This window comes from Chelonia mydas, chromosome 10 (assembly GCF_015237465.2).
Source record: "Chelonia mydas isolate rCheMyd1 chromosome 10, rCheMyd1.pri.v2, whole genome shotgun sequence".
In the NCBI taxonomy this organism is placed as follows: domain Eukaryota; kingdom Metazoa; phylum Chordata; order Testudines; family Cheloniidae; genus Chelonia; species Chelonia mydas.
The window spans coordinates 4,996,746-5,024,449 of NC_051250.2; the positions used below are offsets into that span (position 1 = coordinate 4,996,746).

Sequence of the window (27,704 nt, forward strand, 5' to 3'; positions counted from 1 at the left end):
ATGCACAGCAGGCGAGAGTACTACAATAGTTACAATTTATTTAACGTTTTATACAAGGGGTTTCAATTCACATTTTCACTTTTTTTAAAAAAGAGACAAAGCTTCAATAAAAGTGTTTTTGTAAAGAAAATAATTTAGCCAAACTTGGCACGAATAGGCAGTAAAAGCCATTATAAGCCTTAAATGTGCAAAATAAAATACATGGACATGTCAACATTTCTTCCCCTTCACTCCCAACACTGAAAGATGTCATGGGGATTGTAGTCAGACTGTACTTTTTACTGAATTACATTTCTCTAGTTCTACATCCAGTTTTAAAGGCAACTATTAAACTACAATTATGATAGCAATTCAAGTAACCCAGAGGTGTTAGCACCTGTCAAATAGCCATCAACTGCAATACATCCAAAAAAAAAAAAAAAAAACAGAGCTCAGTCTGGCACACCTGAAAGTTAAAATTTCTCTTTACAAACTATTAATTTACAGCATTAGAACCATTTCTAGTTTCTGTATGAGCATTTGGGATTGGAAAAATCCAGGAAAATGGAGAGTGGAGGTACTAATCTAAAACAAGTGGTTCATATACATAATTAGATGCCACATGCAGGAGGGATTCCAAAGAACGCACACTATTATCATAAACTTGTGCAGGACCATGAATTAACAGTTTCTCTTATCCAGGAGCTGTCTGCTCCATCAGCAAGTCCTCTGCTCCTGACATCACAGATCAGCGTGCATGTGTCATGGTAGAGAACATATGTCTGTTGTTCTCTCTGCACTTCCATATAGTAAGCAGCCCTGTAAGCATGTTAAGTTATATTCCATAAAAGCCAGATTGCAGAGAACTGCTAAAGCACGTGCCTGCAAGAAAGAAGAAAGTGTTAAGCACACTTTGGCTTAAACACCTCCTCCACTCAACACAAATCTAGAGTTGGATGGGATTTTTAAAAATTTGTTTGTAAAATCAGCTCACAGGCTGAATACTTTTATTGAGGGGGAATAACAAAAGGCAACCAATTGGGAGGTATTACACGGCAAGTCAGAAAATTCTCAAGAACCTCTAAGAGCGTTACATTTTTTCCAAAACAGCTATGAACTTGGCAACTTCATGATCAGCCGTGGTGCCAAGAGGCAGCCTCCGTAAACCCTGCACAGAGAAGAGGTGGTTAGAAGTTATAGAATTTTTTTAAAAAAAAACAACAACAAAAGAGAGGCACTCACTTACTAAAGCCATCTCCCATGGAGGGGTAGATAGCCAGCCTTACATCTCCCAAAATACCTCCCTTCCAGAATCCCTGACTACCTGCTGGATTAACTACTCCCTTTGTGCCCTCCTCTCACTCACACGTGTGTGTCTTCTTCTACCTGGTCTCATACACATGAATCCCTCCTCTCTCTCCACAGTCCACATTGCCTCTACTCTTTCCTCAAGATTACTTCTTCTGAAAGACCTACAACATTGGAACTCCCTGGAGAGATGTGTTCAGCTAGATGGGACTATCTTTCCCTAAAAACAAAACAAAAAAAACCACCTTTTAGAAATTCCCTGCCCCCCCAAAAAAGGCCAATCATTAGCAAGACGGGTACTAAACTTCATGATTCAGTTTGCTTTCTGTTCCTTTCTAGTCTGCTTTGTGGAGATTGTCTGTTTAGACTGTTAGTGCTCTCAGACAAAGGCTGGGTTTTAAGCTCAACGTGCCTCATGATGTAGACAGATGGCACTATGTAAATTAACAACACTGTATTCGTTCAGCAGAGGAGAAAACAGTCCATCTATCCTGGTGTGTTAATGCTATTCTGACCAAGCACTAGGAAATGCAACATATTGCAACCCCACAGCCCAAGGAAAATCACCAACATGGAAATTCTCTCAACATTAGAACCAACAGCCATAAATCCAATCCATAGAAAGAAAGATGGACAAGAAACTTTTTAAGGTTTCCAAGATTTATTAAGACCCACAAATTCCTTTGTATTTTTGCTAGCTTCAACCTAATTATTTTATTTCTTCCATTTGCTTACAGAGAATTTAACTTGTGATGACAAATTTAGCATTTGAGAATCACTGCTGGGGTCAGCAACCTGAGGTACAAAGACACTTACTGTGTTCAGAAAGTTGCAAAGATGCTTCGCCCATGGACACCTGAAAACAGATTTAGATTCTTAATCCACTTTCCACATATGGACAGCGTCCTTCCCCATTTCAGCTACTTCATAATTAAGGAAAGTTACCCTGTGAGTGTGACATTCCCAATACTTTGTTATACTTGCTAGTCAAATGCTCCAACTTCATGTCCCAGTGTGGGAGAGGTCACCACTGAAGTCACCTTTACATCGGAGTACAACTTCAACCTTGAGCACATGTTGAGACATATTAAGAGCTAAATAAACTGCCCTGCCAGCTGATGGAATCCAATAAATATAGCAAGCCTGACAAAAGAGGGTGTATCCAGACCTCCTTCTTGCAGACATCTACATCATCAGGCTCATGTAAGCCAGTGATTAGTCACCCCATCCCTTTTGCCATGTACAGTGGAAACAAAGCAAATGAGAAGCTCTTTAAGAAGCTGATAACTTAAGTGTCCCTGATTTCCTCTCAGAACAAGATTACAGGAAGTGCAATTGGAACGTTATGCTGCATGGTCTGCTACATGTTTTGCCTGTGAATTAAAAATCTGGAGCAGGCAATCTCTGCGCCTTCAGATACGCAAACATTTAGCTACATTGTTTTAGGATTATTCAATTCTTAATGCCTGGTATGCCAAGGCAAAAAAAAAAAAAAAGCCTACATTCTAAAACCTTGAATGCTTTACTACCAAATCTAGAAACAAAATATTGCAAACATACCAGACAAGGCTTAGGCTTACTTGTGAAACTACTTTCTCTTTGTAACACATCTGGAGCATTTATAGCAATAACTGTATTCTAAAAGTATGGTTACAACTACTTTAGAAACCCTTCCCTCCACACCTAGTCACAGAGCAGATGATTGTCTCTGAATTTTACACACACCTTGAGGCTCCACCTAGTTTGCCTAAAATGGGACAGATCAAGCATTGGTGCACCTTTAGCTCCCACTAGAAGCACCGCTATATTAAGGATGTGAGACTCCACACCCAAACCAAGTGGATGAGCTGTTTGAATGAAGTGAGTCTTGCGTGTTGTGCTCCCTAGTGTCTGGGAAAGGTGCAGGGTCTTGCTTTAGCGTTTCATGAAACATGCAAAAACCCCTGACTAAGCTTCATTAACTGGAATTGCTGCTGCTATTAGTTACTATCACTGTTCATTAAAATGACCAGATGGCTTTCCAGGGTCCATAGGTCCATGGAAACTGCCACAGGCCAGGGGCCCCATGTCTTCTGCACTTCTGGGCCAATTGGTTCCTCAGGCTGCCTGACCCCCATAGCCTGGGAAGCCAGCTTCCCTGAGCGTGTCAGGCAGCACAGGGAGCCAGCTGGCCCAGGAACCTGACAGTCCTGGGTCCCTGGCCCAGGGGCAATTGCCATGGAGAAACTGCACTGGAGCCAGAGACCCTAGAAGCTGCTGTCTGAAATTGACATGATTTTTGTCAGTTTCCCTGCTGAATAGCAGCTGTGCATATTTCCTTTCAAAAACATTTGCATTTCTCATACTACCAATAAATCAGTCAGAATTTCCAAGTTTTGGCCATTTTAAAAACGTTTCCATCTACTCCCCATGAAGCTGGAAAGCACCTCGGACTTGAGACCAAAGACATTACCACTACACTGAAGACTTTATACAAATGTGGTACAAAAGAGCTCTATGCTCTTTGGGGGACAGGTTTCCAGCTATGTTTTAAGAAAGAGCGTGCGTTCTGTTAACCAAACATTTGTTCAGTATTAAGCCTTCTTAGGAACCCAGTAATGTGATTAATACGTTTTTCCTAGATTTATTTAGCTAATCAAAAATGACTTCCACAGAGAATGAGTGCGGTGTCTACTAGTGGAAGGAACACTCACCTGTTTTCCCAAGGCAAACAGAAAACTAGTGAATATTATCCTGGCCATGTTCCTAAAAACAGACTACAGACTTCTTTGATAATAGATGCCAGTGGGAATGCAAAAAAGCCAGAGGAGCCCATCAGGTAATAGGGTTTGTCACTGAAACATTGACATCAGAACAGTTTTAAACCCACCAAAATTTTGAATCTCATTACTTGCTGTAACAGCAAGGATAAAATTGTGCAAAAAAAAAAAAAATCCATAACAAGATTGTGTGAATGTTAATGGAGCTCGAAGCAACTCATCGGTGTAATCTACATTTCTATAATCAGCCTGGTATTTGACTCCAAGTATTCATACTTACATATACAGGTGCTCGCTAATTACATGGATGATGAAGATGCCAATGGACTGCATCTTTCTATTTCTGCAAGTCAGGTACAGGCAGAGCAGCTCGCCCACATATTGAGGACCAAGTTTTTTCCACCTGAACAATAAAGAAAATTGGAGTAGCAGGTGACGACACTTGTATCTAGTTCTAAAAACTTATGTGGCAGCATATATAATTTGGCTAGTTTGTTCTGTAGACCATTTCCTGTCTTCCAACAGAGTCTTAGATCAAAGACATCTCACCGTGGAAAGAGGAGTCTCTCGAGTAATGCGGCTCAACCGCAGAGCCAGTATAACCTACATGGTGTCCTTGCCTGACTCTCATATAGCCACTGGTTGGAATACATTTTTCCCAGTTTTAAAACTACTTCCCTGTGATTGAGAACCACTTTGAAAATGAAACCTTCACCCCACATGCACTAGAAGAACATATATCCTGTATGATAAGTCACTTGGCAATGCTTTAGTAGAGCCCTGCGCAAATACAAAATTTATGTCTGCAGATATCCATGGAGTTGCAAGGCTCTATCAACGAGCGAGACCTGCAGGGCCATGACCAGCGACCGGGAACAGGAACCGCAGTGGCAAAAGTAGCAGCATGTCAGGCCACCGCTTGCAGGAAGGGACTCCTGTGTGGGAGCGTGCGAGCCGCTTGCACAAACCAGCGCAACCAGTGACAGCTGCCGGTGAACCTGGTGCCCGCCTCAGTGGGCAGGGCAGGGGGCAGTACAGGAATGCTGGAGGAGCTGCCCGGGCTGGGCTCCTGCTACTTTCCCCACTGCGCTTCCTGGCCCGGTTGCTGGCCATGGCCCTGCTGGTCTCGCTCGTTGTTGCTAGAGCCCTGCAACTCCGTGGATATAAATTTTGTATCTGAGCAGGGCTCTATTCTTTAGGGTAGCTTTTAAAAAACAAGTTTGGCCATGTCTTACTGACAATTAGCTGGTTGTCTATAACCCACCCCACAAAATACATCTCTGGGAGGGGAGGGAGGAGGAACCCCACAGCCTTGGCATTTAACTTTTTCCACAGATAAAGGATCAGACCTCAACAAAACGTTTACTCACAGATGCAACATTGTTGCCTTCTGAAAATTCAGATCTCTCAGAAGCAAGTTAATAGTGCCATGGAGAATGTGTTCTTCACAGGAAAGGCCATTTAATAATAGCTTCAGAGCCCAGAAGTTATTCTAGTAGGTAAAGAAAGGAATAAGCTAGCGAAAGAATTGTACGCTACAGTACCTCATTTCATTGGAAATCCCTGAAAAATAAATAACTGGTAAAGTTTAAATATAAAGAAAACAAAATATAAAACTTGACAAAACATGCAAAAAATTCAATATGCTGTTAATAGCATTTTAAGCATCATTTGTTGTAATTTACTACAGTTGAAGATTCCTAGGACTTACCCCGAAAGCTAGTGTTATTTCTAGAAAGGAACTCAAGTATGGAAGGTCGTTTAGAAGCATCTGCTGCACTGCTTGCACTGTGAGGATAAGACTAGCCTCAATCTGTAACTGGAAGAATCAGAAAAGATGTCAAGAAACATGTAAGGCCTGATTCTCCATGGCCTTGTACCTTGTGTTGTCATTTATAGCCGCTCACATCAGGTGTAAATTGCTGCCATTCTGTTTTACACGGACTTTGCACAGGTGACAATGACAACATATTGTCGCAAGGCAGGAGAACTGTATGTTTGCACTTCTGTGGCACCTTTTACCAAAGGTTCTCAAACTGCCTTACAAACATTAAGGCTCACAACATCACTGTTAAGTAGGTCAAGTGTTGTTACAAGGACCAAGAAAATCCTGACATTTGAGTTACGCAATTAGGAAAGAAGTTCTCCTTTTATTTCCTCTGAGGAAATAATGATTCAGTGTTAATCAGTTTGCTTAGGTAAATGAACATATCCTAATTATGGGTAACTTTCATCATGCTCACCCTCAACAAATCAGGTACCATATACAACTATCTGCTTTCTGATTATTAAATTATGGACAGCCAGGTTTTCCAACTATAGTAGATTTTGCTTATTACCAACCCATAAATTGCCATCAAAAAGTTGTCTTACCCAGTAGCAGCCAGTAGAGTGGAAGGCAGGTTTGTGGGGCTGCAGCCAGGGAACGAAGCACTGGGACATACCTTCCCTGGCTGCAGCCCTGCAAGCCTGCCTGCAGCTGGGGCCTTTCTTCCAAAGAAAAGTTCTCAATAAGTGGCACGCCTGTTGTCAATATCCGAATGCCATTAACATTAAAGTCAATGGGATTGGATTGGTTCCCAGCCAAATGATGCTATTAACCGGAAGTTAAGATCAGGGTTGCCATTAAGCTGCAGCCACTGTATCTAACTTCGGATCAGTTAGTTTGAAGACAGCCCATCCTGCTTAAATTCATGGCCAAAATGGAGAGATTCCCAGATTTTTTTTGATGAAAATTCCTAATGGGTATGAAACAGCAGATGTTGACTTCTGCTGAGGCAAGCATTTGCTGATTCTCAGTGTAAAGGGTGGTCTCCACTTTGATTAAAGCCATACTTACCTCTCGGGTCAACTAATCCTAATACAGAAATTGAAGTCAGTTTATCCCCCTTTTATAGATGGGTAAAATTGGGTGCAGAGAGGCGATAGTTGTCCAAGGTCACAGAGTGGCAGGAATAGATCCTGGGAGTTTCGGCTCCCAGTCCTCTGCTCTAACCACTAGACTGTGCTAGGAATTGCTATGCCACTTCCTAAAAAGATTCTCATCCTATTTCAAAAGCATTTAATACATCTGAATTGAAAGACAGCTATTTTCAAATCTAATAGTGCAATCAAAAGTCCACTATTCAAAACAATCACCTCTCTCATTAACCATTACATACTTACAGGACCAGAAAAAACATTTGACGGCAGAGAAACATTGACTTTTGTCTTCAGTTCATTTAGAAGAACGCAAGATACAGACATTACCATCTGCAACAGGAAGTTATGACAGTCACAAGCAGAGCAAGAAGGAGCCCAAGTATTCAACAAATGTCAAACCATGTCGAAAACTTAATTCTTTGGCACAGGGTGTTTTCACTATGGAGGTTGGTTATTATATCTATGAGGAATGCTATAATTGTATAGTCCATCCTCAGCAGTCCCCCTAAATATGCTTGTATTACTATAACTGTGCTTTAGGTTTACTGTGTTTAGAAAATATTCTGTTACAGAAATATTGACCTTTTGTTATCCCTAAAACACCTCCTTTAAAACTAAATCCCTCCCCTCCCAGTTTTATAATTATCCAATGCACTTCACAGCTAAAAGATCTGGAATCAGCACCCAGAACAGTTAAATGCCATAGTGAATTAAGTGTTATAGCTGTGTTGGTCAAGATATTAGAGACAATGTGGGTGAGATAATATCTTGTATTGGATCAACTTCTGTTGGTGAGAAAGAGAAGCTTTTGAGCTTACATAGAGCTCTTCTTCAGATCTGTGTAAGCTCGAAAGCCAACATAAGATGGTCCAATAAAAGATATGACCTCGACCACCATGTCTCTCTAATGCTGAATTAACTAACTCCTATGCAGTTACCAGATGGGACACAAATAGCGTATCGGACTAAGGTCAAAACACGTCAGCATTTCCATATGGAAAGGTTAAGACTTGGCATGCAAGGTTTTCTTTTGGCATGTGCCAAATTAAATTGATGGTGTAATACAACATGGATCCATTCCCAAGACTCCAAAATGAGTTAATCCCCAAACTGAAGAAAATAATTAAACACAAGGCAAAAGCTTCTCCATCGCAAAGTGGCATCAGTTACCTCTTGGAAGTCATGTGGTGGCTCTTTCAGTGAGACAGCATTGAGATGCCCATTTTTCTCCAGAGTAGTGCTACTACCCAAAACCATGATGAGGGAGCTCCAGCATTTTGGCTGAAACACAGTAAAAAAACTTTCAATTAACAAAACCACAGACTTTTGTGAAGTTTGCTGGATCAGTCTCTAGATCTAAAGAAAGACTGAACAAGGTAAATATTATATTTTCAAGTAAAGTACATAATACTTTGGATAAAAAGTGTCTCCAGCATGGTACACACACAACAGAATCTGCAAAAACACAAAAACAAAAACACACAAAACAAAAAACAACGTTTTCTGCTTTATGTACCACAAACCAGAGTGAGAGAGACAGAACACAGAGGTTTCTTCCTGCGTGACTCTGTAGTGCTGACAGTGAAATGGTAATATCTGGCCTGTCAGCAAGAAGTCAGGAGGAGCACAGATATTTGCAACAGTGTGTCCAAGATACTACTTTCAGAGTCACTGTGCTGACCACACTCTGGAGTTATACATTGGACCATACGGGGCTTGTCTTTTCCCCTTAGGTTATACAAACAGTATCCCCATTGTGCCTCACCTGAAGCAAGGCTGCCCAGCTATCACTCTACAACAAAAGGCTTCAGGGCTAGACCTTCAGCTGGTACAGTTGTCATAGCTGCATTGAAGTCAATGTCATGGACCATACCATGGACTTCTACCAGCTGACAATCTGCCCATCAGAGATTGCTTAGTGTATTAAAAAAAAAAAATTTTACACACACACACACACACACACACACACTCAACCATGGTAAGTTTTATTTGCTTTGTTCTAGGTCAGGACACTGTGGTAAAGGTGGTCAGCTCGACTTAAGACTGCTTTTCCCTTTTACACAGGGTCAGTGGTGCATGCAATTCTTCACCACTCCTTCCAGCTCATAGCTCAGGTTCATAGGTCCTGGAGTTCCAGTCCTTTTCTCTTCAAACTCTCTTAACAGACAGTCTTTCCATCACATCCTCAGTCTTCCATGTTTTCCTTGCTGTCCTCTTCCACCCGTGTATTCTTTGGTGGTCATTCTCCCATTCTTGTCACATGTCCAGCCCACTAAAACGTGCACTTTCCAGTCCATCAGAGTCCCAAGTTCATCTTCCCCCTAGTTTCTTCTATGCACTGTCTACCCTCCACTTGCCTGACAATCTTCTCAGTATATTATTTTCTATGACCTGTATCTTGTTTTATTCTATCTCCATGAGACTCACTGTTTCCAAACCATACATCAGAGAGGGAAAAAAAAACACAGCACAGACTTCTCCTTTCAAATTTGTTACTTAATTGCCTGTCCCACAGTACTCCTACTGCCCACACACACTGGGTGGTTCTTTTCAGTTTGAGATCTTTCTTGATGGCACTAAGCATACTTCCCAAGTACACAAACCTCTTTTGATTCTGCTTCTCTCCTAAAATGTCAGCCAACAGCTCTTCTTCCACCTTCCCTCCTTCCTTTTCTGTGTGTTTACCTTCAAATCATGATCTTCAAACACAGATGCCCACTCCAATACCATATTTGCGAAAAGGGCTGGATGGTCAGCATACATTCATTTTCTCTGTCTCCCCACAGGCTTGGTTCTCCTACTAATTAACTCCAAAAACTAGGATGAAGAGAAGTGGATTCACAGCACAGTGCTTTCTCTCAAGCTCACCATCATCACAAAACTCTCCAAAATTCCAATATTGTTAACACCTAAGCTCTTGACCCTCAATACAGCTCCTCCAAGTTCCCCTCCCATTCATCTCCATACTCCAAACACCAGCTCCCACTGTACCAAGTCATATGCTTTCTCAAGATCAATAACTGCTACACAGCAGTAACGCCCTCCATTTATCAGTCTTTCAAGCGTCTGTCTCATTGCAAATATTGCATTTACAATACTCCTTCCCTTCCTAAAGCCACATTGCTCTTCTCCTATATCTTCCTCCACCTTGCACTTCAACCTTGCCTCTGAAACTCTCTCAAGGCCTTTAAAGGGTTGACTTAACATGGTCATGCCCTGATCAGTGTTAGAATCTTTTGCATTATCCTCACCCTTCCAGAGAGGCACAATCAATCCAGTTCTCCAGTCATCTGGTAGTCACTTTATTCCAGTACCTCCAATTGCCTTAATCATATCCACAGTTCTCATCTTCACCAACTACTTTACCATTCTTCATGTTATTCCATGTTTCTTCTACCTCCTCTACAGAGATGGATACCTTAATCCTCTACAGAGATGGATACCTTTTGAGACTTTCCTATAGCTGTCAGCGGCGCTTGCATTTGCAACAACTCTTTTCTCATTTAATGGCCTTCAGAAATAGTTTTTCCATACCTCTACCACTTCTTTAGGGTTAGTCACCACACAGCTCCCGATCTTCACACAAAGATTTCTTCATATTTTGTTTCTCTTTCATCAACCCAAAAGCCAAATTTCCTGCTACCATCTTTCTGTATAATTCTTCTTCAGCCTCCATTCTTACCTTAGCAACTGCCTTTTTAGCCTGTTTGTTTGCATTTTAAATTGTCTCTTTATCACGATTCCTCAAAACTCCTTGAATAATTTTTTTAATTTGTTTTGTACATCAGACTTCCACCACCATCTCATTCACCCCAGTCTTACCACTAACCATGTTATCTCCACTGCCTTAATGAAACATTCTTTAAACTTCCTCCATTCTTCTTCATTGACTTCATTGCCTTTGGCAAAGGATGAAAACAAGCCTTTCTTTACTTTTTGGCAGAATTCTTCCTTACCACCCTGCTTCCCCCTTTACATAACCACCAACACAATTTCATCTTCTTTCATGTTAACTCACTGAAAACTGGACTACATAAGGGGACATTTGACCAAAAATGAACTGATGAGGTTCTAGTTCAATCAACCAACCCTTTTCATCATCTTGCTTTTTACAGCTTCACAGCGATCTCTACTTTGTCATTGGACCCTGCTGTACCTCTGATGGACTGATCTCAGGGCTAAGAGCCAGGAACCCCCAAGTCTGACATTGATTAGTATGTGGTCTTGGGTAAATTACAGCTCCTCTGCCTCAGTTTCCCCAACCGTGGAAAGGAGCCAATGCCTGCCGAGGTACTGAAAGGATTATCTTTTGCAAATGTTTTGAAAACAGAAGTACAGTATTAAAGTTTGGGGCGAAACCTGGTGTAAAGTCAGAAAAAAAAAAAAGAGGCTGCTCAACAATGTGCTCTTGTATTAGACAAACGGAACTGCACAGAAACTAACAGAAGCATAAGATTAATACAAACACTCACATTCCTGTATAACGACAGATTGCAGTAAAGGAGTTTGAGTGCATGCTTAATGAGAACAGAGGTCTTCAAAGGAGAACCTAAGGAAGGAAAAAAGTAGACAACTCCTTAAACCTGATAAAAATGAAGGAAATTAAGTGCATATTAAAAAACCCCCCAAAAAAACAGGAGGCAGATTTAATTAAGTACAGTAATGTTTACACACATAATGTTAACATTTTGTCTTGGTTATTTTTAGTCACAGACAGGTCACAGGCAATAAACAAAAATTCAGAGGAGCCAGTGACCAGTCTGTGACATTACTAAAAATAACCAGGGGGCAGGGGTGGGGTGGGGTGGGGAGAGAGAGGGGGCAACTGACAGCATGAAGCCAAAAAGAGGTCACAGAATCCATGACTAAAAATCTGTATAAGGATACAATTTAAAACACCCATAAAGCAAAGAGGGGATAGAAATGAGAAGTGTCCACGCTACTTTATAATATTTCATGCCACAATTCTAGGTTCTAGTCATCAGTTGTAATATGCTCCCCCAAAGTCCTTAGGGATATGTACAAGCAATTAAAGATACTAAAACATATCACTTGGAATAAATCCTCTCACCGGGTACAGAACATTTACAATAAATGACTATTGTGCTCAAATATCCCATGCTCCTTCAAATATCACTAAGAGCTATCAAGTGGACTTGTGTGAAATAAGCTTGTGGTGTCAGACTCATTCTTGTGGGGCAAGTCTGTGCGTACCAAGGTCTATTATCACAATAGTCTCAGCAGAAACCCTCTAATAAACTACAATGTACACAAAGGCAATATATACATTGCCCACATTATCCTGATATATCAGCCTTGACCTTGAGCAAATGCCTTTGGTGAAATGGGTCTCAGTGTCTCTATGGTCCATTCACTCATGTGTTCAAGGACAAGGCTAACACATCATGACAGTGTGGGTAATGAGTGTGCCATTGTGTACATTGTGGTTTATGAAAGGGTTTAATACTCAGCACTTTTTAACAAAGCAGTCCTTTAAAAAAACAAAAAAAAACCAAAAAGGAGCTGAATGGCTGACATGGGTTAGCATTTGTGTAAGTTAGAGCATGATAAAACAAAGTAGTTTCTGCTTGAGTCTAAAACTTAAATAGCATTGTTCCTCACCAACACTTATGTACCATGCTTTAACCCAGTTAATTTTTGGCTGAGTTTGAAGTCCCATAAATCTCATGTTGTTAGATTTAATCTAAACAGATAACCGCACACCACCATAGTCAAGTGGGATGGAAGCAAGAAGCACTTCAACGAATAATACTTGCCAATTGAAATCCACTCTCCAGGGTCATGAAAATTATTTCCACAGGAAACACTCCCAGTTCTGAACATCTTTAGGTAGATCTCAAACTGGAAAGGGGTTATCCGGCAGGCGGTACAGCATGCAAGGTTATTGAAGGGAAGCAACAATGAATGTACAGCACTAACGAAGTCTCCACTTTTGCACAAGTAGAATGGGATTTTATCTCTAAGCTTTCTTAACCTGGATACAAGAAAGGATTGCAGATTTGATTTTTGTGGATGCCATTAACAACATGGAAGCATTACCAGGATTTCCTTTGAGACCTCTTTCCACTTGGCTTCCCAAGAACTCAGTTTGACTCCAGACTTTGTCACTCAGGTATCTTTATTTGGCATACAGCAACGCTACACTGAGTTGATTAGACTTGAATGAAGGGGGTGGATGTAGGGTACTTCACGTACCCAAGGTTACAGAGAAACCATCTTCCTTTATGTACATTTACAGATTTCCTTACATTTACTATACACGGCATTCCACATTTTGGGATTGGTTTGGTTACTTTGTAGGAACCAGACCCTTTACAGCATGCTTTGCCCATGCACTGTCCATGTTCAACCTACTCTTTACAATCCCAATTTCTCTTGTTCATTGTTATTTTGCTCTTTGTAAATGGTTCCCTGGGTGTTCCTGTGACACTCTGCACCCCATATTCACCATAGTGATATTATTAAGATAGGATTATAACATAATTATGATGCATCTTGTACAAAACATGTCATGTGAGGTGTCAATGGAAAAGTTATGGTTTGCTGAATAATTATCTTATTTGTATGCATGTATCATTTTTGTACCTGCAGTTACTAATATTGACTATGCATCTGTATTTCAAACGTGTTTGCTCCTGGGTAACACTCACAAAGTAGCTTACGTCCAGCACATTGTGAATGAACTATTTAAGGTAATGGCCCACAGGAAAAGCTTAGCCTCACCTAATAAGCTTTCCTGCAGCCAAAATATGGGTAATGGATGCCATGACTCATCGAAGCATGCAGGGGCATGTATCTAAATCATGTGATATTGGACTCCATTTTGGTGCCTATACTTGCCACAAACTGCTGGGGGCTTGTTTGGGACAATGAAATTCCCTCCACATGAAAGAAGCTATAAAAAGGGGGAAGTGACATCATCACTTGGTCTCACTCCCTCTACAACACAACACTGGAGGATAAAGACTGAACTGGGGAAGGAGGTTCCAGGCGGGAAAGAAGAAAGCCTGCCTGTGTATGGAAGGCTGGTGGACTGTTTGTACTATCTAACATGGCGAGACACTGCTTGACTCAAATCCTGTCTAGTTTGTAAAGCTTAGATTGCATTTTGTTTTATTTCTTAGGTAATCTGCTTTGAGCTGTATGTTCACCACTTATAATCACTTAAAATCTATCTTTCTGTAGTTAATAAATTGGTTTTATATTTTACACCTAAAACAGTGTGTTTTGCTAGAAGTGTTTGGGGAATCTGCTCAGGAACAAAAACTGATGCATTGTCCTCTCCACACTGAGGGGGGGGCAGACTGGGTAATAAACTTACACTGGCCAGGCTTTTGACCAGGGCAAGATGGTACAGTCTAGGGTGCAAGGCTAGGGAGATATGGGGAGTTGGCTGCAGCCTCTCTATTGTTAGTTCATGAGTGGGCTGAGGAGAAGCATTATGTAACTGCACCTGGGTGTGTCCCTGCCTGTGTAAAGGTTTGTGAGAGTACAGGATCAAGAGCGGTCTGCAGCTTGCCAGTCTTCACAGTGTGAGAGAGAGCCCAGATTGGTATGCCAGAGGACTCAGCGGTACTCCAGTTCCAGGGTGCACCCCAGGGAAGTCAGTCACAGTTCCTTCCCCTTATCTTAGCTCGTTCAAACAGTCTATCTTAGCTCACTGACCCATTTACTTATCTTAGTTAGCACAAACATTCTGTTTTCAGCCTCCTGATCTATTTATCTTCCTAATTTTGTCTTCCAAGAAACATGCCTCCCCCATGCTTAATTACTCATATCAACCCAGGCCTACAAATGTTTTTTATATATTATATATATAAAAATAAATAAAAAATCTAATCTGGATCCAATTACGTTTACCAGCCAATAGCGATGCAATGTTGTGTTCAGCAACTAAAGAAGTCTGCCAACCAGAATCATTTTTTTTCACGGTGTGATTTTACTGAAGATTAGACACAGACAGGGAAATCTTAAAGCAAAGATAAAAACTAAAAAAGCCACTTACCCTAGAATGTCATTGCATTTCACAGCTTTCAAGTAGCGAACTATTTCCTTATAACTAAGGAAGGGAGGAGAAGAGGCGGCATTACATTTTGAACAGATGAAGCAGGAATACGGATGAGAATTAATGAGACAAAGCAATAGCTCCCACGTAGAAGACATTTATGTACAGAAAAAAAAAGGACCTGGATGTAAATAAAACTGCTGCTATCTCATTTTCTGATGAGCCCCAAAACTACTGACGTCCCTGGATAGATTTAAAAAAAAAAAGCAGCACTCACCAATACAGAGTTATTCAATATTTAAATCTAGGAAAATGTCACCACTGTGGTACTGGCTGTGGAAATTCAGTGGAAACACCAGCTGTGTAATCAATAGGAATTTGCCTTCCTTCTCTCTATGCTATATATGGCCAAACTGCGGCTCTTTCACAGTTAAAGTGTGGCTCCTGGAGGGGCACCCCCCACCCCATTCTTCGCCTACCAGGCTGGGGGGCTGGGAGAGGAGCTTCGGGCTTCTGCCCTGCGTCAGAGTGGTGGGGCTAGCGGCTTCTGCCACAGACAACTGGTGCCTGCTGAGTGTGTGTGGGGCCACAATTTAAAAGTTCAGCCCCCCCCCAGTAGCTTGAGTCATACCACCCAAGCAAACACACCCCTTTCCCTCAGTGGCCCTTCCCAACAGCTCCCAGGTGTTTGCTGCTGCCTCTCCACGCAGAGCTAACAGCTAGGGGCTGCAGGGAAGGGCCTCTGCTTTAGCTCCTCTGTGGGAGACAGCAGCAAAAGCAGCGTCTATACCTGCAGCTCCCAGCTTACCGGCTCCAGCAGCTGCCATGCAGAGAGGGGGCCCGGCAGCACCATATGACCAAGCAAGGCCAGCAAAGGCTGGCAAAAATCTGGGAGGGCATGTGACCCTACGTGTTCCCCTCTCACACTGCCTCTGGCTTCAGCGCAGTAGGGAGGGAGGTGTCAGGGCTTCAGCTCAGGGGGGAGGGTGGTCTCAGGGCCAAAGCCCTGAGCCCTGGCAGGCAAACCCTGGCTCTTGAACTTCTGAAGATTGTCGTATGCGGCTCTGAGGGTCAGTAACTTTGGCCACCCCTGCTCTATACCATGAAGCGTTGAAGAAACTGAAAGCATTAGAAATTGTCTACATCCCTGATCTAACATCCCCTACATGAACCTTCAATCCTGGTCCTGTACTTAAGCTTACGCATGTACTTAAGCATGATTGCCAAGCTCTACAAGCTACACGGGACTAACGTGATTTGGAAACTGCAAAGGCTACTCCCTGTGCAGCACCCACTGAAAAACAGGAATTAAGATGTGTGTGAATGCACGTTGTTGAAACTAGGTTTCAGAGTAGCAGCCGTGTTAGTCTATAGCCGCAAAAAGAAAAGGAGGACGTGTGGCAACTTAGAGACTAACAAATTTATTTGAGCATAAGCTTTTGTGAACTACATCCGAATGATTGCATCCGATGAAGTGAGCTGTCACTCATTGTTGAAACTAGTAATTGTCTCTCTCCATTATAACAGCACTATATGCTATGCTTCCCCAATGGATTTCCCAGTGGAACAAATCCCAAAGGAAGAATCCACTAACAGAGAACCCAGACAATGAGGGTTGAAATCTGGGTTCTGGTAGCAAGTGCTGTGGGGGCATATCAAATGAGAGGGTTGACTCACATGACTGGGGCCCAAACCATTCAGATCTTTAATTGGACCATGAAGATTTGTTTAGACAGAACCATGAATGTCAAGTACCTTGAACTGCCCTTAACATTCAAACTGGATATGAATAAAAAAAAAAAAAGGAACAGTTTTCTTACAAAAATGGATACAAAGTTTTGAATGAACCCAATTAACACTTAATTGGAAAAAGCTTCCATTCTATCCCCAATGGCAGCTGCTATTATAGGATCTAACCTTTACAAAAGGTATAGTCAGTACAGACAGCAATTTACCCAGCAAGAAAATTTATCTTTATACACTGTTTGAAAGAGCCATTTGCACAGGTTCCAAATGTGTTAATTGTATGTTCATAGACCTATCAAGGTTTAATCAATGTTGTAAGAAGTTTCAGAGACAAGACCCAATAGATACTGTTAACATTACTACTTATGGCCTTACAGGAAGCAGATCAAGCATCTCTCTACACGGCTGTTACTCTGAAACCTGCCTAATAATTCACTAGCTTCCTACAGTGCCTTTTATCCAGTGATCTCAAAATGCTCTGTAAACATCAATCAAGTCTCAACACCCTTGGGAGATAGGTATTATCCCCATTTTCTGCGTTTTTTTCGCACGTTTGGCATGTCTGCTGAGAACTACTGGGGGTTAAGGAGACAAAAAAGGAGCATAGAAGAGAAGCAGCAAGCTTCTTTGTGAGTTGTACATTTTAAGACCAATAAGGTGTCAGAAGCTCCTTTGGATGGTCTTTATAAAGCATGATGGAAAAACACTCATTACAAGCTGTCAGTCAATTTTTTTTTTGTTTTTTAAAGAAACACACACACACAAAGTGCAGCAGCAATTCTAGGTGTTTGAAAGACACAATACTATATAAAGCTGATATGATGCAGAACTCAAGTACTCAAAAGATGGAAAAGAACTTACTGTCCCTGGTTTTCCATTTTTTCTACTCGAGCCTGTATGACAGGAAGTACTTCCCACAGAAATACTTTCTTTCCTTTCTGCGTTCTTTGACCAGTGATGTTCTGGCCTTTTAAGACAGTTGTCAGTAATCCATGATCCCACGGCACCACGTTTAGGCTGAAAATTGAAGTGAAAGACAATACTTTTCTAAAAACTATTGCAAGGTTCTATAAGAATTCACAAAACACAGCAAAGAGACACCCATATCTCTGCAATACCACAACTCCCCCTCCCCCCACGTTAAGGTTGGGTGCAACATGGACTACGATAGTATTTCCAAAGGTTATGACTCATTTCGGAAAATTTACCTTGATGGACCCCACGTTAGTCATGGCAGCAGAATGAAGCTACTAGCAGCCACATAGAGTCGTGACGCTACCTGCACTAAGCTAGTTACTAGCAGACCTTGGGGCCATACATCACCAGTATTCGGGATAATTATCCTTTAGAAGAGAATTGTGTTGGAATACATATTTGTGTAATCTGATTGGGTTGCTACAGAGATTGTATTGATCATGCTAGACTAATCCTTCTTGGTAAATCATTATAACGCTCACAGTATATTTGACTCAGTAAATCTCGAGTTTGATAAACCAAACATCTTAGAACCTAGACCACAGAACCACTGCATCTAAAAATAGTTGTTTGCCACCCAAGTACTGACAGTTCTAATTTCAATTTCCACAAACCACACAAGCATGATACCATGTCGCTTTTTCCAAGAAATTTCAGTAATTTTGTTTGGAAGTACCAGAATATTAACTAGACAATGTGGGTTTTATGAAGATATGAGATATCATAACGAATGCTTACAGTCACTATTACAAACAACTTCTGACCATTTCCTGCAGTTTCTAAAGGCAAATAAAAGTAAGTCTGATGTAGCCCTGCTGTTTTAAGCTTCCATTTCCCAGACTGCTAGTAAAAGGAATATTTAGTAGGAAACTATAGCTAGTTTCCATTAAACCATATGCCAGGCTTAGTCTCTGGACAGATTTCAAGAGTTCAGGTTGTTGGCCACGCTCTGTTGTTGCAACACATTAGAAATCCCAATGGATATAACATGTAAATACTCCCTTTCACACTTGAGTACATTTAAGTCCACCGAGTAATAACATTTAGTCAATAGAAGCAAAGAACATACCTATTTGAGAAGGCATAGCAGTGACACGGAAGCGAGATAGTCTGGAAAAAACTAATGAACTTTTCATATAAAACTTTTGGAAAGTCACACAGCACAAGCATCCTCTGAAGTTGTGTTGTAATCCTGCATTTACAAAAATAAACTAGTTTTAAAAGTCAGAGATGTGAGTAAAATCTTTTTAAGCCAGCTGAATTGTTCACTAGGTCAGTTTCCTTTTCTGATTAGGAACAAGTCTATAGTGTTTTATAAAAAATTTCAAATAGACACTTTGGATTAAAATTTAGATTTTGTATAAAAACAATTTTACAAGACTTACTGTGACACTACACCCCATATGCATCATGGGGGTATGATTATGATATAATTATGATGTAATTTGTACAAGAGGAGTCATGTGAGGTGACATTGGGAAAGTTATGATTTGCCTGTGTGAATGCTGCTGGAAGTGTAGGACCGGGAGCGGTCTATCGCTGGTCTCAGCGGCACAGTGCTGAGAGGGAGCCCAGGTGAGTCAGAGGGCTCCGTGGTACCCCAATTCCAGGTGGCACCTGGGGGACGTGGGGTGGAAGAACACCCATCACACTTAGAACCAGTATGAATTTTAAAAACAGAAAACTTAAGTATTTATTGTGGGTTTTTTTTAAATCAAAGATCCTCATGCACTATTTGCAACATCATGCCAGTGTGTACCAAACTAGATAGATCATTTGTAGTCAAAATTCAAAAACAAAAACAGAACAGCAGTGGGTAAAAAAAAAATCAATTCTATTTAAAATTTAAATTTGAGATTCTTTATTTTAAAGTATAAGATTTTAAACTGACACTGTCCTTTTAAATAAATAACTTCAAATGTCATTAAAATACACTTTGTTTTTAATAGGTTCGTAGCAGCAAGTAGGAGTCCACTGACGTGAACCATTGATATTGCAAGAGTGGTTTCTGTTTCTGACTTAAGTGGGAGCTCCTTAACAAATCAAGGAAGACTGGGGAGCAAAAAAAAAAAAAATTCTTCTTATTTCATGTTCCTTCAAGATCATGTTTTTATTCTCTTGAAGCCCTAGTCACAACCAGGACCCCCTTGCACTAGTTCTGTGTTTGTACAGCACCAAGAGGATGGTCCCTGTCACACACAGTATACAATCTAAGTGATAAGGCATTACCTTTGAAAAGAATTATTTCCTTAATGTAAAAAGCAGTCAGTCATTTAAAATGAGGACAGATGTAGGCTGCACCTGGCCATTGGTTCAAATTAGGGAAATAGTGGGAGGGATACAATTGAAGTCTTCCCAAAAATCAGTTCTTATCTTTGTGGCTGGTGGATTTACTATTAAAAGTAAACTGTAAAGCTAAAGAAAGAACTGAGTTAAGCGAAGAAATGTGTGTTACATGTCCCCATTCCCAGGCTTTGGAAGAAATTTAGAAGAACGATAAGTTTTAACTAACCTTTTCTACTGATAAAAGAAAAGGAGTACTAGTGGCACCTTAGAGACTAACCAATTTATTTGAGCATAAGCTTTCGTGAGCTACAGCTCACTTCATGCATCCGATGAAGTGAGCTGTAGCTCACGAAAGCTTATGCTCAAATAAATTGGTGTGTCTCTAAGGTGCCACCAGTACTCCTTTTCTTTTTGCGAATACAGACTAACACGGCTGCTACTCTGAAACTTTTCTACTGATATATCCTGGTTTATATAATGTAATTGTGTAACATTATGGATACAGTTAGTATTACTCCGTATTAGAGCCATACAATTCACCTTTAAGGAATTCTATATCAGGAAATTTAGATTTGAAGCACCAAAGCTATTTTAAACACTTCAGTAACTGAAGGTGGCCTTTGAGGATCTGACGTGTTCATGTACTTTGTAACACAACAGTAGAAACTTTGCAGCCAACTACTATCTCACTGACATCTTAATCTCACACCAAACTAACCAAAGTCTTACCTTTCCATTAGACAAGGTACAGCCATCCTCAAAGATGCAGTGACACCAAGATTTTGCAAGTTCCTAAAACAAATGCATTAGTTTAGCGCTTACATATTCTTCCTAGGACTGGTTTTAAAGCAATCAAATTGACAAGAGAAACAAGTGAAAAATATAGTTTCCATAAACAGATGGCATCTACCTCACTGAACTTTATTTGCAAATACTTTGGAATATTTTCTAAGTTACAATAAACTCAATGCATTGAGTACCTTCTACAATTATTATTATCTGTATTACAATAGCACTTAAAGCCCTGACTGAAGTGAGGGCATCTATTATGCTAGACACTGTACAAATATATAGCAAGAGATAGCTCTTCAAGGCAAGGGTTTACAAGCTCAACGCAAAACAGAGATGGAAATTTATTACTCATTTTAAAGATGCGGAACTGAGACAGAGATAGAGTGACTTGCCCAAGCTCACAAAAAGTCCAGATAGTAGAAGCTGCAATCCAATTATCAGCTATTAGACCATCCTCCCCGTTTGTTTGGGATTTCCAACTTCTCTCCAATTATGATTTAAAATTATTTTAAGCTCTGCCATTATTCAGTTATAAATCATCTGGGGCGAACAGCCACAACTGTAGCAAAGGGACTCAGGGATTAGAGGGTGAGCTGGAATACTTACTGAGCAGGGTCTTTATGAAGTGCTATTTCTTTGGCTGCTCCCAGGAGCATGACAGCAGCAGCTTTAGGATTCTCTTTTTCTGCCTGATTTAAAAATGTTGTTACCAGTGCAAAAACGCCAGAATACCTAGGAGAATTAAAAGTCCTTACGGTGAAGTATATCTGCACTGAACTGGTTTGTCAGCATGAAAAGTGTTTGCACAAAATTCTATAGTTAGCATTTAAATTGACTAGTCACGATACTTCAGATTCTTTCAAGGGAAAGATACAAGTCGTTTAAAGTAAACAGCAACATTTAAAAGGAATGTATTGGGACGGAAATTGGACCCTCCGACCCCAGAAAAAATGATTCTAGTCAGGAAGCAGAATTTAGTTTTAAACTTCCATGAATTATAAACAGTGAGGAAAAACTGTTAAATATTTGGTCACAGAAGGACAGACACTAAAGCTTAGGGGTTCATTTGAACTGGATCCTGGTCTGGCCTAACTGGCCAGTGGAACATATTGCAAGAGGGAAAAAAGTGAGTTTTCTACAGCATTGTTCTAGTTATTAATCTTAGGTTGTCATGAGTCTAACTGTGCTTTACCTACTGGAAAGCAAATCCTTGTGAATTAAAAAAAACCATTCCTTGCAAATTCACTGAACCCTCTCATCAGTTACCTGTACATAAGCTCCATATGGCGCTGTCTGCAGACATTACATTGCCCAGGTCCCCGTTTTGGGTGACAGAAACATTCATGTGAATTAAGAGACACTCTCTCACCAACCAGATATTTGTTATATTCCACTGAAAGTTCATGGACAAATTTCATCAGAAGATTTCCTGGGGGATTGAGGAGGAAAGAGTGCTGAAATAGGCTCTCTTCTAGACAAGCGTTATGCTCATAAAGAGTCCTATATATTATATAATAAACCTCGCTGATTCTGGGACAGCACAAAAGCATAATGCTTACCACCATGTCGAAGGTCTGCATCTATATCTGTGAGCTCCAAGTTGAACATCACAAGAACACCAGCCAAGGCCAAACCACGCTGGTCTTTCCAGAACGTGCTTTTATTATGTGCATTGCAGTGACAGTGAGAAGGGGTTGTCCAGTTTTGGCACTGTTTTATAGGGGAAAGGAAGAGGAAAAATTGCATTCAAGTTAACCAAAACAAAAATTAGTTATGATCTCTTGCTCAGTGAGGTCAACATTGTATCCATGTTGCTAAGTATCTTTTATACTGAGCTACTGCATATTCCTATGCAAATGTTAGCTGATTTTACAAACTGTACAGTAGCATACCTGTGCCTGGAATGGCATAATCTACACTATAAATCTGTGTCAAAATTACAAAGTAGTACTTCTTCTCACACATCACCAGATCTAGACTAAAGAATATAAAACAGCCATTCAAGGTTTGACTGGTTGTGAGCATGGAGATTTTAGTTCTATTTATTCTTTTAGTATGTTTCTTTCAGTTGATCGTTCCCAGTGTACTCAAAATCCAAATTTAAGATACTGGAGTGAGCATATCAACCAACAACTGGAAATACTATTATAGAAGAGGAATTTACATGAAAAGCAGACTGATCTAGAAAGAGTGAGAACTGGATCTTAGAAAGATTAAGCCTTTATACATATGTAACTAGCTCACAGGGATGTTGAGAGGCTTAATTATTTGGGATCTGTAAAGCGCTGTCATTCCTGGATGAAAGGCATATAGTTTAAACCTGCAAAGTTTAGTGAATTTAGGGGAAAAAAAAACCCCTGAAAATATTTTAAGCCACTTTTGAGCTAATGAACCATTTTCTATAGAACACTTGACTCCATGTTCAAAACTTCCCTAAAATCTGGATAAAGAGCTGGAATATTTTGATGAATTCCACATTTTTAAAATTTTAGGTTTTAAAAAAAAACAAAAAAAAAAAAAACAAACAAACAGTCTGCAACAAAAAGTGGAGAAATCTGAATATTTCTGATATCAAGCTAATCCGGGGGGAGGGGGGAGGAATCAGAGGTTACTTTGACAGAAACCACAACGCAAGCCGCCACCATTGTGTCCGAAGCAAACAAGAGCAACACCAACTGAGGATCTGGCCCCATAAGTTTACAGAAATTGCTTTAGTAAGCCGTTTTAGTGGCAATTTGGACAGACAATTATTGATATTTAGGAAACTATGTTAAAATACTCAACGTTATATTATTTATTGTTTTAATTAGATCCTGTATAAGTGGTTCCTATTATACAGTTCACTTTGGACAACTCAAGCCTGTGTTTCATAACTACACCTTAAGTCCTTCCTTACCTCAGAAGCTAGCTTATCACAAATGTAGCAGTAGCACTGATCACAGATATTGGCATTGTTCTCAAGGGGTGAACATGTTTCACATTCTGCTCGCCTGTAGGTTGATAAAGCAGAACACTATTTATAGTATATACTAAATAACTGTTCTGTTCCTCTTCTACTTCATGACAATTTTTTTGATTATTAAAACCCTGCCATAATTATTTAACAAAACAAGCTAATAAACTTACACTGGTAAAACTTAATATATAGCACTAAGGCACTAATTTGAAAAGGTATTTTAGAATAGCATGTGGCCCAGCAGGAAAGTTGAGACCTTGCTTTGTGCCCTGATTGCAATTATATGATTTAAATTTTCTAGCCATAAAAAAAAAAGATATCACTGATACTGGGCTTTTTTAGACTCCTCTATTGAAATTTAGTACAAATTAAATAAATGCACACAAAATATCAATAATAAAAAAATCTGGTATTACTCCCTATAAAAGAGGAAGCCCATATTATCCACTATGCTACTGAACATACTCAAATGGGTGTGTCATACAGTCATATCTTGCATGAGGCATCACTTTCCCTTGTTTACAGAAAGTAACTACTAGTTCACATTCCTCATCCACAATCTCTTCAGCTTTGTCTTCCAGAATAGGTTTTTCTGTAAAAAGGGAAATACACTGTGGTTTATTTCAGAGTAAAATGATTTCAGATTTAGATAAAAGCAAAACTGGCTATTGGTTTTTATTCATTAAGCATGTTGGGGCAAAGACGGTCTTTGTCCGGTGTTTGAACAGAGCCTAGCACAATTGGGTCCTGGTCTATGACTGGCACTACCTAGGCACTACCACAACAGAAATTAAAGAGGTTATTCACATTGATGCAGGACAGGCATTGGAAATCCTACTGGTACTTTGATACCACACACCAGCCGTATTTAGAGGAACTTGTTAACAACTTAAAACTACTTAGTGCTTAAAAAAAAAAAGTTAAAGTTTCTGGAGATCTTAAGTTGAATTTTTTTTTTAAAAGATGTGAAATACCAGAAGAACCTTTGCTTTCTCTCTGTTTTTTGCTTTCTCCCTGGGAGAGAGAAGAGAAAAGACTCCAGTTTTTCTGATGAAAGTTTAGATTCTGGGGAAATGGTTAACAAAACCACTTAAAATACCTTTCCTTAAGTATACTTTGCCCTTTAAGAGAATTAAATGTAATAGATACCAATTTAAGAGGGACAAGGTCCACTTATAAAATTCTTTTTTTTTTTTAAATGAGTATTTTGTACAAAGGAAAAGTCTTATTTTTCCAGTTTGTTTAATAAGTGCATTTACAAACATTTTGTTTATACCCAGTTTTATTGCTGCCCCTGGTTAATCAATTTTCTTTTTCGTTTTCATGATGATTACACACTGCAACAAGACAGAGGAAGCACCTTCACACTTTGATGATTTTAGAACTACATACACTGGCTTGGAGACTCAAGAGCAGTAGTAATACTTAAAACAACTCTGAACTAAAAAAAGTCTCTTTGCAGAGACTTACATAAGGCAAAAGCACAGCACAGCACTTACGCAATGGTTCAACTAACAGGACTGAGTTCCCGAGAGGAGACTCAGCTTCATCATCACTTATCAGGATCACACTTTCCTCCTGCGCACCTCCTTGTTCTGGGCCCATGATACCTACCCTCAAAAGGAAAAAACAATTTGGGACTAGAGGAGAGAAATGAACTTTGCACTTTGCTACAATACATTGCTCTTAATATAGAGCTTTTCATTAAAAGGCTTCAAAGTGCTTTACAAAGCATTAGCCCCATTTTACAGATTGGGAAACTAAGGCTTATGGAGGGGAAGTGATGTGCTCAAAGCTGCCCAGCAGGCCAGTGGCACAGCTAGTAATGACAGTTTTCAGAGTAACAGCCGCGTTAGTCTGTATTCGCAAAAAGAAAAGGAGTACTTGTGGCACCTTAGAGACTAACCAATTTATTTGAGCATGAGCTCTTGTGAGCTACAGCTTCGATGCATCCGATGAAGTGAGCTGTAGCTCACGAAAGCTCATGCTCAAATAAATTGGTTAGTCTGTAAGGTGCCACAAGTACTCCTTTTCTTCTTACAGCTAGTAATAAAACTCAGGTTTCCTGAGTCTCAGCGCAGTGCTCTATCAGCTAGGCCACCCTGCTCCCCCTAGGAGCCTTTAAATCCCACAGATGCTTCGGCTGGCAGCCCAGAAAACGTTACGCAAACACCACCCACAACACGGAAAGCCCCACATGAAGATAACTAGAAAGTGTTTTGTTTTTTTTTAAATATTTGGACTTCTGACTAGTGGTTTCAACTGTCCCTGCAGAACTAGGCCAGGAAAGGCAGAAACGGGCTGAAAAGACCATTCCCCTCTCCCCCCCGACTCTCTCCCCACCCTTGTTGTCCCCCAGACCTCCCCACACTCTCTTCCCATCCCCACACTGTCCCCACCCCCCAGACCTCCCCCCACTCTCTCCCCATCCCCCACTGTCCCTGACCCACAGACCGATCCCCATTCTCCCCCAGACCCCCCTCTCTCCCACCCTCATTGTCCCCCAGACTCTCCCCACTGTCCCCGCCCCCACTCTCCCCACCCCCAGACTCTCCCACTCTCTCCCCATCCCCACACATCCCCAATCCCCAGACCCCCCCACTCTCTCCCCACCCCCACACTGTCCCCGACCCCCAGGCCCCCCCCCCACTGTCCCCGCCCCACAGACTCCCCCCACTCTCTCCCCACCCCCACACTGTCCCCGACCCCCAGACTCCCCCCACTCTCTCCCCACCCCCACACCGTCCCCGACCCCCCTCACTCTCTCCCCACCCCCACACCGTCCCCGACCCCCCTCACTCTCTCCCCACCCCCACACCGTCCCGACCCACAGACTCCCCCCACTCTCTCCCCATCCCGCACTGTCCCCGCCCCACAGACCGACCCCCATTCTCGCCCTCGTTGTCCCCCAGACCCCTCCCCCTCCGCCCCACAGACCTCCCCCAACCCCCGCCGGCCCCTCACACACCGCCCTCCCCGCCACAGCCCTTCTGCCGCCAACAGCGGCCGCCGTCGCTTTCAATTCTCGCGGCTGACTCCCCGGGCAGGACTTCCGGAGCCGCGACCCCGCGCGGAGGCCCCGGGACCTGGCGGCGGCGCCGGCGCTTCCGCCAGGACTGGACGGAGCCGCTACGTGTCACGTGACGGGAGGCGGGCGCCGCGGCGGCCATGTTGGCTCCTGGCGCGGCTGGCGGAGGCTCCCTCTGGGCCCCCGCCGCGGGGCGCGACAGCCCGGGGGGGGGTCCGGGGGTCTTGCTCGGGGTGGGGCCCCGCAGGCCTAGACGCGCCGGGCCGTCGGGGCACTGACAGGAGTTGTGGCCTGGGCCCCACCCCAAACCCTGCCCTGAGCCCCCCCCCGAACCGTGACCCCCAGCCCCAGCTCAGAGCCCCCTCCCGCCCTCCAACCCCCCCAGCCCCTGCCCAGAGCCCGCACCCCCAGCCAGAGACCCCCCCGCACCCTAAACCCCTGCCCCAGCCCAGAGCCCCCTCCCGCCCTCCAACCCCCCTATCCCCAGCCCAGAGCCCCCTCCTACACCCTAAACCCCTCATCTCCAGCCCAGAGCCCGCACCCCCAGGCAGAGCCCAAATCCCCCCCCCGCACCCTAAACCCCTGCCCCAGCCCAGAGCCCCCTCCCACCCTCCAACCCCCCCAGCCCCTGCCCAGAGCCCCCTCCTACACCCCAAGCCCCTCATCCCCAGCCCAGAGCCCCCTCCCGCCCTCCAACCCCCCCAGCCCCTGCCCAGAGCCCCCTCCTACACCCTAAACCCCTCATCTCCAGCCCAGAGCCCGCACCCCCAGGCAGAGCCCAAATCCCCCCCCCGCACCCTAAACCCCTGCCCCAGCCCAGAGCCCCCTCCCACCCTCCAACCCCCCCAGCCCCTGCCCAGAGCCCCCCCCCGAACCGTAACCCCCAGCCCCAGCTCAGAGCCCCCTCCCGCCCTCCAACCCCCTCAT

At 42.2% G+C, this 27,704-nt stretch overlaps 1 protein-coding gene across 1 annotated transcript; it reads right to left on the bottom strand.

Annotated features, from left to right (window-relative positions):
* Nucleotides 1-18: 18 nt before the first annotated feature.
* Nucleotides 19-26,919, bottom strand: LOC102943115. The gene is made up of 20 exons (XM_037911815.1): nt 26,718-26,919; nt 25,249-25,359; nt 24,215-24,341; nt 23,690-23,783; nt 22,353-22,503; nt 22,060-22,222; nt 21,400-21,525; nt 20,731-20,793; nt 18,785-18,907; nt 17,602-17,757; nt 14,995-15,048; nt 12,746-12,963; nt 11,441-11,517; nt 8,139-8,249; nt 7,212-7,298; nt 5,758-5,865; nt 5,417-5,538; nt 4,327-4,449; nt 2,104-2,143; nt 19-1,147 (listed from the first exon to the last, which is right to left on the bottom strand). The coding sequence occupies exons 1-20, from the start codon at nt 26,917-26,919 to the stop codon at nt 1,070-1,072; spliced, it is 2,334 nt and encodes a 777-aa protein (XP_037767743.1). The 3' UTR covers nt 19-1,069.
* Between the last annotated feature and the right edge of the window lie 785 nt (nt 26,920-27,704).